This window comes from Dipodomys merriami, unplaced genomic scaffold, assembly GCF_024711535.1.
Source record: "Dipodomys merriami isolate MVZ:Mamm:240054 unplaced genomic scaffold, mDipMer1.0.p SCAF_249, whole genome shotgun sequence".
NCBI lineage: Eukaryota > Metazoa > Chordata > Mammalia > Rodentia > Heteromyidae > Dipodomys > Dipodomys merriami.
This window is the reverse complement of record NW_027203926.1, coordinates 1,623,811-1,642,098: the sequence shown is the minus strand read 5'-3', so window position 1 is coordinate 1,642,098 and position 18,288 is coordinate 1,623,811. Positions and strand designations below refer to the sequence as shown.

The 18,288-nt window shown below is 40.3% G+C and overlaps 1 protein-coding gene across 1 annotated transcript in view; it reads right to left on the bottom strand.

The window, feature by feature from the left end:
• LOC138836087 (protein CC2D2B-like) overlaps window positions 1-18,288 on the bottom strand; it is a 99,499-nt gene that overhangs the window by 68,772 nt on the left and 12,439 nt on the right. The window contains exons 4-6 of the mRNA XM_070034576.1: window positions 6,819-6,889; window positions 2,798-2,881; window positions 7-205 (exon numbers count right to left, since the gene is read on the bottom strand). Of these exons, the coding sequence (XP_069890677.1) occupies window positions 7-205; window positions 2,798-2,881; window positions 6,819-6,889 (354 nt within the window). The remainder of the gene's footprint in view (window positions 1-6; window positions 206-2,797; window positions 2,882-6,818; window positions 6,890-18,288) is intronic.

Sequence of the window (18,288 nt, the reverse complement as noted above, 5' to 3'; positions counted from 1 at the left end):
CATTACCTGGAGAAGTACTTGGTACAAAAATATTGGTCTGCTGTTTTTCTATTTGTTTTTGATTATCTTCATATTCAGCAGCTTTTACTTCAAGTAAATCTGTAAAAATCACTTCTTCAATAAAATCTTCATCTTCACTTTCAGCAATATTTTGCAAATTATCATCAAGTGAAAAGTGTTTGGAGAAACTATCTTTTACTGATCTCTGTTAAATATCAAAATGAAAAGTAAGTCTACATGCTTGTCTTCAATGATTAGTATGCAGGTAAATGAAAGGTACTTGGTACGTAAGATTACATGCATGTTTGATGTGACACTTTTTAACATTCATCAAATATTGATCAAATGCCAAATATGTTCTGGAAGCAGATGATAAGACTAATGCAGAAAAATAATATAGGATAAGGGAACAAAGAATATTGAGCTAGGTAGGTTGGAAGCTACTATTTTAAACAAGATTGTCAGACAGTATCTTGTATCATTCAAATAGACACCAAAGGTAGCAAAGGATAGAGTATGAGGATAAGAGAACTTCCTAAGCAGATAAAAAATAGAAGGACTCTAAACAGATAAAAAAAATAGAAGGACTCTAAGGCAAGAGTGTGCTATAAGCGAGGAACAACTCCAGTGTGGCTGGCACTAGGTGAGAAAGGCGGAAAACAGAAGAAATGAAATGGAATGAGAGGAGTAATAGAGGCCAGACTATATAGGCCTTAGAATTGTGCATGACTTCAGCTTTTAAGTAACAAGCTATAAGAAGGTAAATTCATTTTTAACAGGATTGCTTTGACTACTTCATGATATGGAAAAATCAACAGTGAATACAGAAGTAGACTTTGGCAGTGATTCAGGTAAGAATCACATAATGGTTTTTTAAAGAATAGTTTAAACTTGGATGAAGGTGGCAAAAAATTGATCAGAAGCCAGGCGCTGGTGGCTCACGCCTGTAATCCTAGCTACTCAGGAGGCTGATATCTGAGGATCGCGGTTCAAAGCCAGCCCGGGCAGGAGAGACCGTGAGACTCCTATCTCCAATAAACCACCAGAAAACCGGAAGTGGCGCTGTAGCTCAAGTGGTAGAGCGCTCGCCTTGAGCTGAAGAGCTGAGGGACAGCGCACAGGCCCAGAGTTCAAGGCCCAGGACCGACAAAAAAAAAAAAAATTGATCAGGGAATGAATACTTTAAAAGTAGAATCAACAGTTTTTATTATGAATTTGATACAAAGCTTGAGAAAAAGGGAGACTTCAAGGATGACACTAAGGTCTGGCTGAATAATTTGATTTACTACTATACTGCATTTATATAAAATTGTGTGCATGTATATGGGCATAAGCACTTGATAACAGTGCATACAAGAGGCTGAGGAAGGAAAATCTAGAATTCAAGGCCAGCCTAGGCTATATACTGCAATGTCTCAAAAAAAAAAAAAAAAAAGCTGGGTTCCAAGGACTCATGTCTTTAATCCTAGATTACTCAGGAGCCTGAAATCTGGGAGTTAAGATTCTGAGCCAGCCCTGACAAACAAATCCTCAATATTTATCTTCAATTAGCTAGCAAAAAGTTGGAAATAGAGGCATGGTTCAAATGGTAGAATGCCAGCCTTGAGTGAAAAATACAAGTAAGGGATAGCACAGGACCCTGGGTTCAAGCTCAAACCCTAGTGTGGGCAAGCCCATGTGTGTGCGCGTGTACACACACGCACGCACACATACACGCGCACACACACACACACACACACACACACACACACACACACACACACACACAGTGTCATCAGATTTTTACTGCAGACAACCTGCAAGAAGAGCAAAATTTGAGCCAGATCATCTCTTCTCTAATGAGGATGCTGAGGAACAATTTATAAGTGGAGAAGCCAGAATGAGCATGATGTCTTTAGGTCAAGCCCCAGTATCAAGTGGTAGAGCACTTACCTAGTAAACAAAGGCTCTGGGTTCAATCCCTAGGATAGCACCCCACCAAAAATAACATGGAATGAAAGGATTAGAGCAGATGGCAGTAACTGGGAAGTAAGCTGGAAGGCAAGTGGTGACCTAGAGAGACATGAAAGAAGTATCTTAGGGAATTTTCTAGAGGTGCCAGGTGTCAGGTGAAAGCATTAGGAATGGGAGGTTCTGGATGGCCAAGACCTTAGAAAACCTTGGAGATTTGAGGGCATAGAGAAATTGGAGAACATCACAGGAAAAGCAGCAAACAATGAGGCAAGTGTGACAGACAAGTCATTAGGAGATGGAGAAAGGGAAGAGTAATGGCAAAAAGGGCAAGCACAGAGTAACAGGAGACTGAGGAGTGTGAGAGAGGTACTTGGAAGAACTGATAGAAACCAGAAGGGTCTAGATGACCTGGGAGAGATGGAAGATGGAAGATTAGGGAACTGTGAGAAGTGATGGAGATCATGGAGAAGAAAGTAGGACATGTGGAGAGAAGGACAGGAACAACTAAAAGAGGAGAAATCACTGGCTCTAAGGTTAACACCTTACATAACCGAGCTTTGTGCAGCTCAGCTTTTCTCCATCGGTTTCCTCATCGAACACCTCACAGGTGTTTCATAAGGATTGACTGACACATTTCACTTCGAAAATTTTATCTTTAACTTTTTTTTAACATCCAGTAAGTACTCAAATGTTAGGTATTATCATAATGAACAGTTTCTCAATTTGAAGTGAAGGTATAATAATAAAAATTTTCTCTCAGAATCAGCATTTCATTTTATTCCATCAACAAAGAGGAATTTGTTGAGAGAGGAAAGATGTAGGGGAGAGGGGGAATAAATCCAACCTGTTCAGAAGACTGGCTCAGAGCAGACCTTTCTTCACCACTCAGGATGAAAAATGAAAGACCTTCATCCAACAAGACTTCAGTCTGTGGGTTGAACAATCATAAGTCACTATATATTGAAGAAATATTTCTTTCTAACATGGGAAGCAGTATCTGTGATATTATTTATAACAAAACAGCAGTAGGACTGAGCTATTTTTATCACCTTCAAGTATGTTTGGTTTATGAGTTTTTATGGTTATTTTAATGTTCTGATAACTACAATAAAATCCAAACAAAATAGAGCCCAAATCCTTATCTCCCCAAACAATATCTCATCATTCTAATCCAAGTATTAAGAATATGACCTGCTCTGGGCATGGTGGGCATGCCTGTAATCTAAGCTACATGGTAGACTTACATAAGAAGATCATGGTCCAAAGCCAGTCCTGGGCAAAAAGCAAGAGACCCTTACTGAAAGTAACTGAAGGGAAAAAAAGGCTGGGGTATTGCTCAAGTAGGAGAGTATAAGCATAAGGCTCCAACTTCAAACTTAATCCCAACACACACACACACACACACACACACACTCATACACAGAGTATTACCTCTCAATTTGATCAAAATGCTTTGCCACATCAAAATTTTCCCCTCCCTATTTTCAGGTGTCCTCATGTATACATTTTTTTACATATATACATAAATAACTATCATATTTCATCATCTTTATTGACATTCTTAGCTATAAATTTGATAAGACCTCATTTTTCAAGGCTGTAAAGTCTTAATCTTTGACATATAAATCACATTGCTTCTTTCTTATATGCATACATTAAAATGAACTGTTTAAGAAAGGTTTAGAAAGAATTCAACTCTTTAACATAAAGTAAAAATCAAAATCACTAGGAATTTAAAAATTCAAAATATGTAAATCACCTTATATCTTGTATATGTCTATACTGTAGTTGTCATATCAACTTTAAGTGATCCATTTTGGAAAGCTGCTGCATATATGGGTTGCCAGTATAACTTTTACTTCTGAACATCTCTGCTCATCTCAAAACTTTCTGCTAGTTATCTACTTCCTGAATAGAAAATTTCTATCTAGCAGTTGGTATGGGAATTCTTTTTCTTACATGCTTTAATTTTTTATTTATATTATGATAGTGATATATAGAAGGGTTACAGTTACATAAGTCAGATAATGAGTACATTTCTTTTTTCCCAAATATTTCTTTATTGAGATTAAGTACACAAATTTCACAGTACTGTGGCATAGTTATACTTAGCTAAAGTCACAAACACATTTTAACCTTCACAATGATAATGATCATCATTCTAATCTGCAAAGCTTATAAACCCTACAAACATTAATAATAAAATTCTTCCAAATCGGGTGATATGTACATTTCTTTCCTTTTGCTTAGTATCAGCTGTTCCCTCTTTCTCTCTCATTCTCTCCTTCCCATTACTGGGTATGGGAATTCTTTTTTTTTGGGGGGGGATCCGGTCGTGGGGCCTGAACTCTGGGCCTGGGCACTGTCCCTCAGCTCTTCAGCTCAAGGCTAGTGCTCTACCACTTGAGCCACAGCGCCACTTCCGGCTTTTTTCTTTTTGCTTATGTGGTGCTGAGGAATCGAACCCAGGGCCTCATGCATGCAAGGCAAGCACTCTACCACTGAGCCACCTTCCCAGCCCATGGGTATGGGAATTCTTAAAAGCAATTTCTCTTCCATCTTACCTTTTTTTTTTTTGATATTCAATGATTTAACCTTGGTAAACTTAACTATTCATAGTTATATACCATGATACCCAAGTTAGGCATGCTTCTATTGACATGCTGAATGAGTAACATATACATAGGCATCCACATTAGTCTGCTTTTATTTTTAAATTTATCTAAAATTTTTTTTTACTACAGAGGAAAGGTACTGTAAAGTCCATAAAAATGAACCATTAAAAAACAATAGAAAGATTTGCTTTTAAAATGTTCAGAATCTCTATGTGTTATGGCAGGAACTACCAATTGTTCATTGTATTTTCTCTCATCTCTAACAACAGAATCTGTTGTTAGCTGGATACCTCAATATTTCTCCCACATTCTTGTACTAGAAATGATGTGTGCAGTTTGCAAGTCCTGTCCTTGAAATATCAACTAGCAATCCTTTTGAAAAAAGCAGAGCTTTGCCATGGTCTCAGGGATGAAGTTGAATATAGTGGTAATCTCCCATCAGCTTGGACTAATTTACCTAGAAGGACAATTATTTTCAAGTAAAACTTCTATTAATATTAAGAAGTTTACTTTGAATCTTTTTGTTACAGCTACCTAGCCTATGCTCTGAATAACACGGTTCCCTAAAAATATGAAATGTTTGGTCATTTCAAGCTTCAAATGTGCAACTAAATACTGAACTTTTAAAACTAATTCTGTACACTAGAGATCATCTTTAATATTGTTTAAATATAATTCACTAGAAAAACATTGAAGAAAACTCTGAGAAGACAGTCCTTCCATTTTACAAGTATACTAGTAAAAGTGATTTACAGATTCAATGCAACCCATCAAAATCTCAATGACATCCTTCATAGAAATGGAAAAAACAAGCCTAAATTTTACAAAATACCCAAATAGCAAAAGCAATTATGAACAAAAACAGCAATGCTAGAGGAATCACAGAACCTGACTTCAAATTACATTGTAGAGCTACTGGACATGGAGTTATCATGCTGTGTATACAAATAGCTCAAATATAAAACACCAAAACAAACAAAAGAATAAATAATCCAATTAATATAGGAGAAAATAGTTTTTAAAAGAAGTACAAATAACCAATGGCCATACGAAAAATGTTCATCATCCTTAGCTATGAAAGAATGTTTGACAAGAAAAGAGTACTCACTACCTTATGTATATAAGTAAGCCCTCTGTACATCACCTCTGTAAGCCCTCTGTACATCCACAAAGAATGAAAACATATTATTTGCAGAAAAATAGAAAAAAGAGCTTATGTTAAGTAAAATAAGCTAGCTTCAGAAAGACAAATGACAGGGCTTGCCTTGCATGTCTGAAGCCCCGGGTTCGATTCCTCAGCACCACATAAGCAAAAACAAAAAAAGCCGGAAGTGGCGCTGTGGCTCAAGTGGTAGAGCGCTAGCCTTGAGCTGAAGAGCTGAGGGACAGCGCCCAGGCCCAGAGTTCAAGGCCCAGGACCACAAAAAAAAAAAAAAAAAAGAGTCTTAACAAATTTTCCTGCCCAGGCTGGCTTCCTGAGTTGCTAGGATTAGCCACTGGTGCCGAGCTGTTTTCCTTCCTTCCTTCCTTCCTTCCTTCCTTCCTTCCCTCCCTCCCTCCCTCCCTCCCTCCCTCCCTCCCTCCCTCCCTCCCTCCCTCCCTCCCTCCCTCCTTCCTTCCTTCCTTCCTTCCGTCTCTTTCTCTTTCTTTTCTTTTAAAACATAATGGAGCTCATAAGTCTTATTCAAAATATTTCAAATTTTGTCTGGTACTGGGAATTGAACTCAGGACCTCATACTTGCTACTCAAGTGCTCTGTCATTGGAGCACCTGAATCAAGGCCAAATCAAATTAAATTTTATTTTCCTATACTGGGCATTGAACTCAGGTCTTTAATGCTTATGAAGCAAGCACTTTACCACTACCACAATCAGCTCTCAATGTTTATTTTTTGTGTATGTATTTCCCTAAGATATCATATATTATTACTATGACTAAATCACTTAACTTTGCTTAGTTTAGGTTTGATATTTTAGGATTATTATGAAATAAAAGGGCAGGAACTTGAAACCTTTTGGAACTACAAAGCTATATTTATTTTTTTTTCTTTTTTTTTCTTTTTGCTTATGTGGTGCTGAGGAATCGAACCCAGGACCTCATGCATGCAAAGCAAGCGCTCTACCACTGAGCCACCTTCCCAGCCCCCAAAGCTATATTTAGACTGAACCTCAGCTCTTTCTTAACAAAAAACCAAGTTTATTACACTCCATATTTCATACAAAACTATAAATATGAAAACAGGATATATTACCTTAGTACTTTTTAGCTTTCCTCTTACTTTGCCTCTCAGTATCTTTGTTATGTTTTGACTGCCTTCTGCATCTGAATAAGAAAAACAATATAGTCCACAACATTTTATTATAATTAAGCAACAAATAATCTGTAAAAATAATTTAATTGTATGTATTTAGTATATTAGTATGTATTTGGTACATTAAGTTAGGGGGAGGGGAGCTTGAACTCAGAATTTGAGCAATGTTCCCTGAGCTTTTTTGCTCAAAGAGCACTCTGCCAATTGAACCACAGCTCCACCTCTGGCTTTTTGGTAGTTAATTGAAGAGTCTCACTTCCTGCCTTGGCTAGGTTTGAAGTACTCCTCACATCTCAGCTTCCTGAGTAGCTAACATTATAGATGTAAGCTGCCAATATCTAGCATTTAAGAGAACTTCAATGGATTTCATGATTCTGTTTTTTTTTTAATTTTTTTATTGTGAAAATACCGTACAGAGGGGTTACAATTACATGAACAAGGTAATTACTACATTTCTTATCAAGCACTGTTGCCTCCTCCTTTGTTTCCCCTTACCATCCCTTCCCATATCCCCCTCCCCCCCATCTCCTCGCCAAAGTTGTAAAGTTCGTTTTTTTGACATACGTTTTGTACATCTCATTGTTGCAATGGGTCACTTGTATCTCTATTTAAACAATTTGTTTTTTCCCTTCCCCTCCCCAAATTATAACCAACATCAAATACAGTGAAAACAGGGGTTATACCATGGGGGAGAGACATACAAAGCAACAAAGGAATCATCTTATAAATATGTTAGAAAAAATAGCATTTCACCTAACATCAACTTATCTGACCATTTCTGCTTGTCTCAGACATATACTAGTTATTGCAAATAAGGGAAACCATGGGACCTATGTTTCTTTGGGCCTGGCTTACTTCACTTAATATAATTTTTTCCAAGTCTCTCCATGCCTACATTTGAACATGGAATATTTGTCATTCTCAATCATATTTATTTATCTTAACATAATGATCTTTAGTTGCATCCATTTTCCTGCAAGTGATTTCATTTCATTCTTTACAGCTGAATAATGCTCCTGTATAGACATACAAATTTCCTTTATCATTAATCAGTTATGAACAAGTAAGCTAATTCTACAGTTTGGCTGTACGAATTTATATTCCTACCAACAGTGTGTAAGAGTTCCTTCTCCCTGAACTTGTTATTTGTTTTCTTGGGGATAGCTATTCTGACTAGGGTAAGATGAAATCTGAGGGTTGCTTTGATTGGCAATGGATAAGAATATCAAACAGTTCTTCATGTCTATATTGGCCATTTGAACTTCATTTTTTTTTAATTTTTTTATTGTAAAGATACTATACAGAGGGTTACAGTTACGTGAGTGAGGTAATGAGTACACTTCCTCTTGAACATTGTTACCCCCTCCATTGTTTTCCCCCTACCATCCCCTCCCTCCCTCCCTTCTCCCAGGTTCTTTTTTTTGATTGTGATTAAGTGATTACTTAATTTCTGGAAATTCACAGTATTGTGGAATAATGATGCTCATTTAAAGTCACAAGTTCATTCTAACTTTCCTGGAGCAAATTGTCTATCACAGTCTGTAACATATAACGGTGCTCACATGTTATATACCATATATGTGATCAGCAGCGTGGGGATATTTGGTAGTGGTTCAACCAGATGAGTGGGAGTTCTTTGTTTCTTAAGTCCTGTTAGTTTTGTCATATCACCTAACATTTTGGATTTATCATCCACTTATCAGGGAGACCATGTACTGTTTGTCTCTTCGTTCTTGGCTTACATCGCTCAACATGATTCCTTCTAGCTCCATCCATTTCCCTGCAAATGCCATTATTTTGTCATTTCTAATGGCTGCATAATATTCCATTGTGTATAGATACCACAATTTTTGGATCCATTCATCTGTGGTGGGGCATCTAGGTTGTTTCCATATCCTAGCTATTGCGAACAGTGCTGCAATAAACATGGAGGTGCATGTGTCCTTGTATATTGGTTCCTGTTGTTCAGGGTAGATGCCTAGAAGTGGTATGACTGGGTCGTAAGGGAGGTCAATCTTTAGCTTTCTAAGGACCCTCCAGACTGCTTTCCAAAGTGGTTGTATAAGTGTACATTCCCACCAGCAGTGTAATAGCGTTCCTCGTTCTCCACATCCCCTCCAGCATTTGTCGTTGGCTGATTTGTGGATGTGGGACATTCTGACTGGGGTAAGGTGGTATCTCAGGGTTGTCTTTATTTGCATTTCCTTCACCACCAGGGATGATGAACATTTCCTCATGTGTTTCTTTGCCATTTTTATTTCTTCATTTGAGAAGTCCCTCTTTAGTTCCCTTGCCCATTTAGTAATTGGTTTGTTAGGTTTGGGAGGGATTAGTTTCTTGAGTTCCCTGTATATACAGGATGTTAACCCCTTGTCTGATATATTGCTGGTAAATATTTTTTCCCAATTAGTTGGTTGTCTTTCTAGCTTGGTTGCGATAGCTTTATCTGTGCAGAAGCTTTTTATTTTAAGGTAGTCCCATTTGTCGAGTCTCTCTCCAACTTGTTGTGACCCTGGGACTCTGTTCAGGAAGTTCCTTCCTGTGCCTATTAGTTCAAGTGTCTCTCCTACTCTGTCCTGCAGTAATTTCAGAGATTCAGGTTTAATGTTAAGGTCTTTAATCCATTTTGAGTTGATGTTGGTGCATGGTGATAGGCTGGGGTCCACTTTTAGTTTTCTGCATGTGGCTGCCCAGTTTTCCCAGCACCAGCGGTTGAAGAGGCTGTGTTTCTTCCATTGTATGTCTTTGGCTCCATTGTCGAATATCAGCTGGCTGTAGGCCGGTGGATTTATTTCTGGATCTTCTATTCTGTTCCATTGGTCTTCGGGTCTGTTTTTGTGCCAGTACCATGCTGTCTTTGTTATTATAGCTCTGTAGTAGAGTTTGAAGTTCGGCATGGATAGCCCTCCCATATTGTTTTTATCCCCTAGAATTGTTTTGGCTATTCTAGGTCTTTTGTTGTTCCATATGAATTTTTGGACTGTTTTCTGTATTTCAGTGATGTACGTCATTGGGATTTTAATAGGAATTGCGTTGAATTTGTATATTAGTTTTGGAAGTATTACCATCTTTACTATATTAAGTCGGCGTATCCAGGAGCATGGGAGGTCTTTCCATTTCCTAGTGTCTTCTGCCATTTCTTTCTTTAACTTTTTATAGTTCTCATTAAATAGTTCTTTTACATCTTTGGTTAGGTTAATTCCTAAATATTTTATTTTTCGGGAGGTTATTGTGAATGGGGTTGCTCCCTTTATTTCCCTCTCTTCCTGTACATTATCAGTGTATAGGAAGGCAACTGATTTTTGTGGGTTTATTTTGTATCCTGCTATTTTGCCGAAGTGATTTATGATTTCTAAGAGTTTGGGGATGGAGTTTTTGGGATCGTGGAGGTATAGTATCATGTCGTCTGCAAAAAGGGATAGTTTAACTTCTTCTTTCCCTATGCGGATCCCTTTAATGTCTTTTTCTTGCCTTATTGCCCTGGCTAAGGGTTCTAGGACTATATTGAAGAGGAGTGGAGACAGTGGGCATCCTTGCCTTGTTCCTGATTTTAGGAGAATTGGTTGTAGCTTTTCCCCATTAAGTATAATATTGGCTATTGGTCTGTCATAAATGGCTTTTATTGTTTTTAGAAATGTTCCTTCTATTCCTATTTTCTCCAGAGCTTTTAGCATGAATGAATGTTGAATTTTGTCAAAGGCCTTTTCTGCATCTGTGGCGATAATCATGTGATTCTTGACCTTGGCTCTGTTGATATGTTGGATTACATTTATTGACTTACGTATGTTAAACCATCCCTGTGTCTCTGGGATGAAGCCTACCTGGTCATAGTGAATTATTTTTTTATGTGTTTCTGGATTCTGTTAGCTAGAATCTTGTTAAGGATCTTTGCATCTGTGTTCATCAAGGAGATTGGCCTGTAATTCTCCTTTTTGGTTGGGTCTTTGCCTGGTTTGGGGATGAGTGTGATATTGGCTTCGTAGAATGAGTTTGGGATAGCTCCCTCCTTCTCTGTTTCTCTGAAGAGCTTGAGGAGTATGGGTATTAGTTCTTGTTTAAAGGTCTTATAGAATTCTGCTGTGAATCCATCTGGTCCTGGGCTTTTTTTTGTTGGAAGACTTTTGATAGCTTCCTGTATCTCATTATAGGATATTGGCTTATTTAATTGGTTAACTTCTTCTTTGCTCAGTTTGGGCAACTTGTATTTCTCTAAAAATGCATCCATTTCTGCCCGATTTTCTTCCTTTAGAGAGTATAGCTTTTGAAAGTAGTCTGTTAGAATTGTTTGGATATATTGGGTACGTGTTGTGATGTTTCCCGTGGCATCTCTAATCCTATTAATATGGGTTTCCTCTCTTCTTTTTTTAATTAATCTAGCCAATGGGCCATCAATTTTGTTTATTTTTTCAAAGAACCAGCTTTTTGTTTGGTTTATTTTGGTTATGGTTTTCTGATTTTCTAATTGGTTAATCTCTGCTTTTAATTTGGTTATCTGGCTTCGTCTAGTAGCTTTAGGTCCCATTTTTTCTTGTTTTTCTAGCTGTTTTAATTGCAACATGAGATTATTTACTTGGTCTGTCTCCATTCTCTTGATGTGGGCACTGAGGGCAATAAATTTGCCCCTCAGGACTGCTTTTGCTGTGTCCCACAAGTTTCTTTGTGAGGTGTTTTCATTTTCATTGAGTTGTAGGAAATGCTTTATTTCTTCTCTGATCTCTTCTGTTATCCAGGCATTGTTAAGGAGTGTGCTGTTCAATTTCCATGTATTAGAGAAATTTCTGCGGTATGCTTTGTTATTGAGAGCTAGCTTGATTCCACTGTGGTCAGATAGGATACAGGGGATTATGTTGATCCCTTTGTATTTGCTTAAGTTCCTTGCATGAACTATGATATGGTCTATTTTGGAGAAAGTTCCGTGAGCTGCTGAGAAGAATGTGTACTGTGTTGTTTTAGGGTGAAATACTCGGTAGATGTCAGTTAATTCCGCTTGAAGTATGGCCTCTCTTAATTCGGTAGCTTCTTTGCCACTCCTCTGGTTGGTAGACCTGTCCTTTGGTGAGAGTGGTGTGTTAAAGTCTCCTAGTATTATCGTATTGGGATCTATTTTATTCTGTAAGTTTGAGAGCATTTGTTTGACATATCTGGGTGCACCAATATTTGGGGCATATAAGTTGATGATGGTTATATCCTCCTCTTGGATTGTTCCCTTTATTAATATGTAGTGTCCGTCCTTGTCTTTCTGTACTGATTTTAATGAAAAGTTTATTTTGTCAGATATCAGGATAGCTACACCTGCTTTCTTATTGGGGGCGTTTGATTGGTAGATCCTTTTCCACCCCTTCACTCTGAGTTTGTTTGTATGTTTGGCTGAGAGGTGGGTCTCCTGAAGGCAACAGATGGATGGGTCTTGTTTTCTGATCCAGTCCTCAGTTCGTTTTCTTTTAATTGGCGAATTCAGCCCATTTATATTAAGAGAAAGTATAGAGAGATGCATTGTTGTCCCTGCCATTCCGTTTTCCTAAGTTTTTCTTCTTTCCTTTCCTCCTGTGCTTGCTCAGTTAGACTTTGAGTAACGCCTGTTTGGGGCAGGCCCCAGTTCCTGGTTGCTTTCTTCAGGTTGCGTCCCCCCTCTTAGAATTCTTTGTAATGCTGGCTTAATGTTTATGTATTCATTTAGTTTTTCTTTGCTATTAAAAGTTTTCAGTTCTCCATCAAATGTGAATGCTAGCTTTGCCCGGTATATCAGTCTGGGTTGGCAGTTATTGGCTCTCAGGGCTCGTATGGTGCTTTCCCAGGCTTTTCTTGCATTCATTGTTTGTGTGGAGAGATCTGCAGTGATTCTTATTTTTTTCCTGTTGTAGTATAGCTCCTTCTTCATTTTTGCTGCATGCAGGATTGTATCCTTATTATTCAGATCTATCATTTTTACTATAATGTGTCTAGAAGTGTTTCTCCTGGGGTCTTGCTTGTTGGGTGTTCGATAAGCTTTTGTGATGTAGTTAAGATGGTCGTTTTTGAGGTGGGGAAATTTTTCATTGATTATATTGTTAAATAGGTGTTGCATTCCTTTGCTCTGGAATTCCTCACCTTCGTCCACTCCAATTATGCGAAGGTTAAATTTTTTAGCATTATCTGCTTGCTCTTGAATTTCCCTTTGGTTTAATTTGAGTGATTTTTCCATATCTGTCACTTTTTGGTCCAGTTAGTATATTCTGTCTTCTGTATCTGACACTCTACCTTCCATTTCATTCACTCTGTTGACAGTGGCTTCTATTGTGGTTTGCATGGAGGAAATGGATCCCTTTATGGATTCAATGTTGGTTCTCAGAGTACTGATCTCACCTCTCAATGAGGTATGCATTATCTCTAATTTGGCGTTTATCTCACTTCTTACTGAGGTTTGTGCAGCTTCTATTTTTGCATGCATCTCTTGTTTGATACCCTGTATCTCTTTGGATAGTTCATCCTTGTGCTCTTTCAATTTCTGATCAATTTCTTGCTTTATTTCTTGAGTCATTGCCTCCAGCAACCCTTGGATGTAGCTTTTGTCTTCCATTCCTGCTTTGCTCCCACTAGGGCTCTCCCCTGCGTGGCTGCTGGCTTTTGAGGTGAGCTTGCTGTCCTGGGTGGTGGTAAACCTTGTGATTTTTCTCTGTGATTTTCGCATGGAGGTTCAGGAGACTGCTCTTCAATTTTGTTTTGGGGTGTCTGTCTTTGCTTGGTTGCTGATTCTGTATTGGTAGAGAGAGTCTGTGCCTGATCTGGGTTCTGTTTGGAGCCTATTTCCAGCTGCTATTCTGACTTACTTAGGATTCTCAGCTCTCTGCTGTAGATTGCTGGCAGTTCCCGCCTTTGGAAGGGTTGAGCAGCCTAGACTGCTTGTGTTTGCTCCTACAGGTGCTCTTGTGAAGAACAGATGCTCTGGATGCACTCTCCCAAATACTGGAGTCTGCTATAGGCTCCTGATGTGTTTTTGTTTGTTTTGGGCTGGTTGTGGGCTTGAACTCTAGGTTTGGGTGCTGTCCCTCAGCTTTTCAGCTCAAGGCTGGCACCCTACCGTTTGAGCCACAGCACCACTTCTGACCCTTTTTGCTTTTGTGATGCTGAGGAATCAGATCCAGGGCCTCATACATCCAAGACTATCACTCTATTGCTGAGCCGCCTTAACAGTCTGAGCTCCTGCTTACTATCAGATGCTGGCAGCCTGTGTTGCCCAATTCCCAGTCTAGGGTATATGGGTGGAGTTTTGGTGGGGTTTGGGCTTCTCTTGTCCTGGGCCTCCAGGTCTTTTGTTGTCACAGGCGTGCTTCCCGGGGAGTGTTGTTTCCTGGTTTTCTCCCCTCTGTTGAGGCGTATGCTCAGCTTTTTACTTCAGTTGGGAGGAGTTGGTTGTGTTGTTCAGGCGCCGGATCCCCGGGCCTGGTTCCGGCCCCAGCCTGGAACCCGCTCGTTAGGCCTGTGCTGATGTGTATACCACCTAGGTTATGCAGCCTGGAGTGCACTCGTTAGGTCTGTGCTGATGTGTATACCACCTAGGTTATACAGCCTGGGGGACACAGTTCAAATTTCTTCTACTGTTGGTAGTCTTGACCCAGGGGCGCTGTTCCTGGCTTGGGCATTTAAGCTCCCTTCCAGGGGCGCTCTTGCTCTAGCCTGGCCAGCTGAGTGTGCTCCACGGGCTGGTGGAGCTCTCAAACAGTTCCCAGTTTTAGTGGGTCCTGTGGTCCAGGTGTTGGGGTAGGGAGTCTAGGTCAGGGTCTGGGGATTCCCTCCAGCTCTGGTCTCCCTTGAGGGATACACTTCCCCTGTAGGGTACTCACCCTGGAGCTGGTTGTTTCTGTGTGGTGTAGGTCGTCAGTTGTTGCAATCCGAGTTCAGTTGGGGTGGTTTGCGGGCTGGGTTGGGCGGTGGTGGCTCTGTGTGATTCTTTTCTGTCTCCGCCTCTGTCGAAGCTGTCGGGTCAAAAGTGTCCACGCTCAGGCAGCTTCTTCGCGGTGCCTCTGGGGCCCAAGCAGCCCTGCCGGGTCCGCGATCGGGCGGGTGGTCTGCCGAGAGGTCCCTTTGTCATGCTGCTGGTGCCAAGCGGCTTTGGCGGGATGGAGCCTCTCTGCTCGGGTGGAGAGTGAGGGGTGGGGGTGGGATCCTCGTGGAGACTCCTGGCTGGTAGGTTTCTCTGTTCCTGGCGATCTGCTGTTCTGCAAACCGGTACCTGGTGATCTGAAAGCGGCCCCCTGTGTCTCTGGGGCTCCTGCAGCCCCCGCCGGGCCGGCCGGCCGCGGCTTGGCGCACTGCCGCGCGGCCAGTAAAGGTTGGGGGAGGGGTCTTCGCTTTTCTCTGTTCTGAAATTCTTCTTTTCCTCTCTTTCTTTTTTTGTTATTCTCCGCCTCTGGTTTTTCTCTGAGCGTTCGTCTTTTTGTTGTTGTCGGTCTCTTGGGGAGATTAAGCGTTGGAACTCGAACTCTCTTTTTGGTTGGAGAGAGCTGTGGCGTTTCTCTACTGCCCCGTCGCCATCTTGGTCCCCCCCGAACTTCATTTTTAACAAAAGTATCAAAAATATTGGAAAAGACAGCCTCTTCAACAATGATGTTGGAAAAATATGGAGAAAACTGAAACTAGATCCTGATTGTTTACTCTACAAAAATTAGTTCTAAATGTAACTACAAAACTATTAGAAAATGTAGAGAAAATATAGAGAAAAATACTTGAATATGTTTGCATATTAACAACTTTCCAAAAAGGATTCCAACTGGTCATGCATAAGACCAAGAATTGCCTAATGGGATTGCATCAAATTGCAAGTATTTCTAAGCATCATGACAATCATGAAGACTAGGTTACTGCTTAAAATCCAACAGATGCCCCTTTCTCCTTCTCTTCTGAAATGAATACTTACCTAAATTTTGTTTCTTTTATGACATCTCCACTCTCTGCCACCTTCTTTTGCTACTTCTAGTAATTAGTCAGTTGTTGGGAGCCATTGGGAGCTGACAGTAAAGCTCAAAGGTCATCTTGACCCTTAAAGGCACGTACAAGGAACTGGCTTACTTAAAAGACACGAGGTGCCCAGGATTGCTTTGCTATGTCTGCAGTTTGTTTTAAATTTTCCTTGCTTTTCTGGACTATAGTAGAATGGCCTGAGTGTGGGGGCCCATGAGGATGCACCGTGCCGCATGTGTGGAACTCCCAATACCCAGGCTGCTCCCTTGTTCTGAAAAGGACGAACTTACAAGATATTGACTTTTATATATGCCCAGGAATTAACTGAACTGCTTCGGCCATTTCTAACTGTGGTGGGACTGATGTTTATTACTGTGCTAGGTGGGGATGTGAGGTAACTGGGACGGGCTCTTGGATCATGCACAAGGGCCCTCTCTATCCTTGTCTGGTGAATCTCGCCCCCCAGACTTGCCTTGAACCTCCTGCATAGCCAATGCTATCCTTACCAATGTAATCCTGTTAACATAACCTTTACAGAGGAGGGAAAAGGAATAACTAACTGGGAGGGGGAGTCTGCCATTAAAACAAAAAAGGGGGAATCTGTAGAGCACATGGGCAGCAAAGATGGCTGAGAGGGAGTTGAGTGGGCAGAGCCCAATTTGCTTTACATTCAGTGCATAACTAGCCTGTGGAAGCTTAGGTGCATGATAGGGTATGACCTTGACAGTGATTGGTTCCTCTTCCTCCCCTGCCATGCCACCCTCTCTTTTTTGCTTTAAAAAGGGCTTGCTCTGTGTTAATAAACCAGTTTTTTTCTGCTTGACTTGACTCCCTGCTCCGTCTGATTGTGTCCCGGGCTGAGGGAGGCTGGGGAATGGGCTAGGGGCCGCACTTGCCTTTCCTCAGACCCCATCCGTCTTTCATGGGACTGACGAAGACCTGACAGTCACTCTCTATTTGTAGACAGACAAAACTTTTAAATAAAAAAATCAAAAGCTCTAGCTGGGTGCCGGTGGCTCACGCCAGTAATCCTAGCTACTAAGGAGGCTGAGATCTGAGGATCCCAAAGTCTGGCCAGACAGGAACATCCGTGAGTCTCTTATCTCCAATTCACCACCTGGAAGTGGTGCTGTAACGTAAGTGGTAGAGCACTTGCCTTGAGCTGAAGAGCTGAGGGATAGTGCCCAGGCCCAGAGGTCAAGCCCCATGACCACCACCATCACCACCACCAAAAAGCTCAGCTAAACCAACATTTGCTTTTTATTCCTGTTAGAGAAAATAATGTTCCATGAGAACACTTATATTCTACAGCTACAGATGTTAAAATCAAGTTATTTTGATAGTTAAACTGGAATGGAAAAAGGAGTATGAAAGGAAAAAAGATAAATTTCTAGGTTTCTATTTTAAATCTTTTGTAAAATCAGCATGATATATTTCACCTCTACATTAGCTAGCTAGCTCTTAGAGACAATGAAATAATCAGTTTTGTAGGCCATGAAGAAGGCTCCTACTTATGTGCCATGTGTTATTTTCTCTTCATCCTCTAAATGATGAACTGAATGGATCAATAACAACAGTAGCTGTAGAGTCATGGGTTCAGAAAAAAAATCTGAGAATCTATTATTCTCTTGTATTTTGCCTTTTCTCTTCCACTGAATCCTTAAAGATAGTGTAGGCAGAAATAAAAGGTGGCCAGGGGCTGGGAAGGTGGCTCAGTGGTAGAGTGCTTGCCTTGCATGCATGAGGCCCTGGGTTCGATTCCTCAGCACCACATAAACAAAAAAGAAAAAAAGCCAGAACTGGAGCTGTGGCTCAAGTGGTAGAGTGCTTGTCTGGAGCTGAAGAGCTGAGGGACAGCGCCCTGGTCCAGAGTTCAGGCCCCAAGACTGGATCCCCCCCCCAAAAAAAAGAAATAAAAGGTGGCCAGAGAGAAAAATCACAATAGGTTATAAGACTCTTTATAGTCTCAAGGAGAGTATTCACTTGTATAATTTAAAAATTACTAGTCAAATTGTTAGTATTGTATTCCTAGACTTTAGAATGACAGATACTCAATAAATATTTGCTGAATGCAAAACCAAGGATCAACTACTATTTATTTTTAAGGTTCCCAAGACTGTGAGCTTTCTGAAGCATGTTCTGTATGTATCTTTAAATTCCAATACAGTATCATTCAAGCATTTAGTGGATTCTCCATGCTTATGAAGAAAGATGGTAAAATAGAACTTACCTTTATTATATGAATTGATTTTTTAATGTATTTCCTTATGTCCTCTATTATTTAGGAAGTTTGTGTTTTTAAACTCTTTCAAGAACTTGAAGCCGAGTGCCAATGGCTCAGGCCTATAGTCCTAGCTACTCAGAAGGCTGAGATCTGGGGATTGTTGTTCAAAGCCAGCTCAGGTAGAAAAAGTCCATGAGACTCATTTACTCAGAAAAATCCAGAAGTGGTACTGTGGCTCAAGTGGTAGAA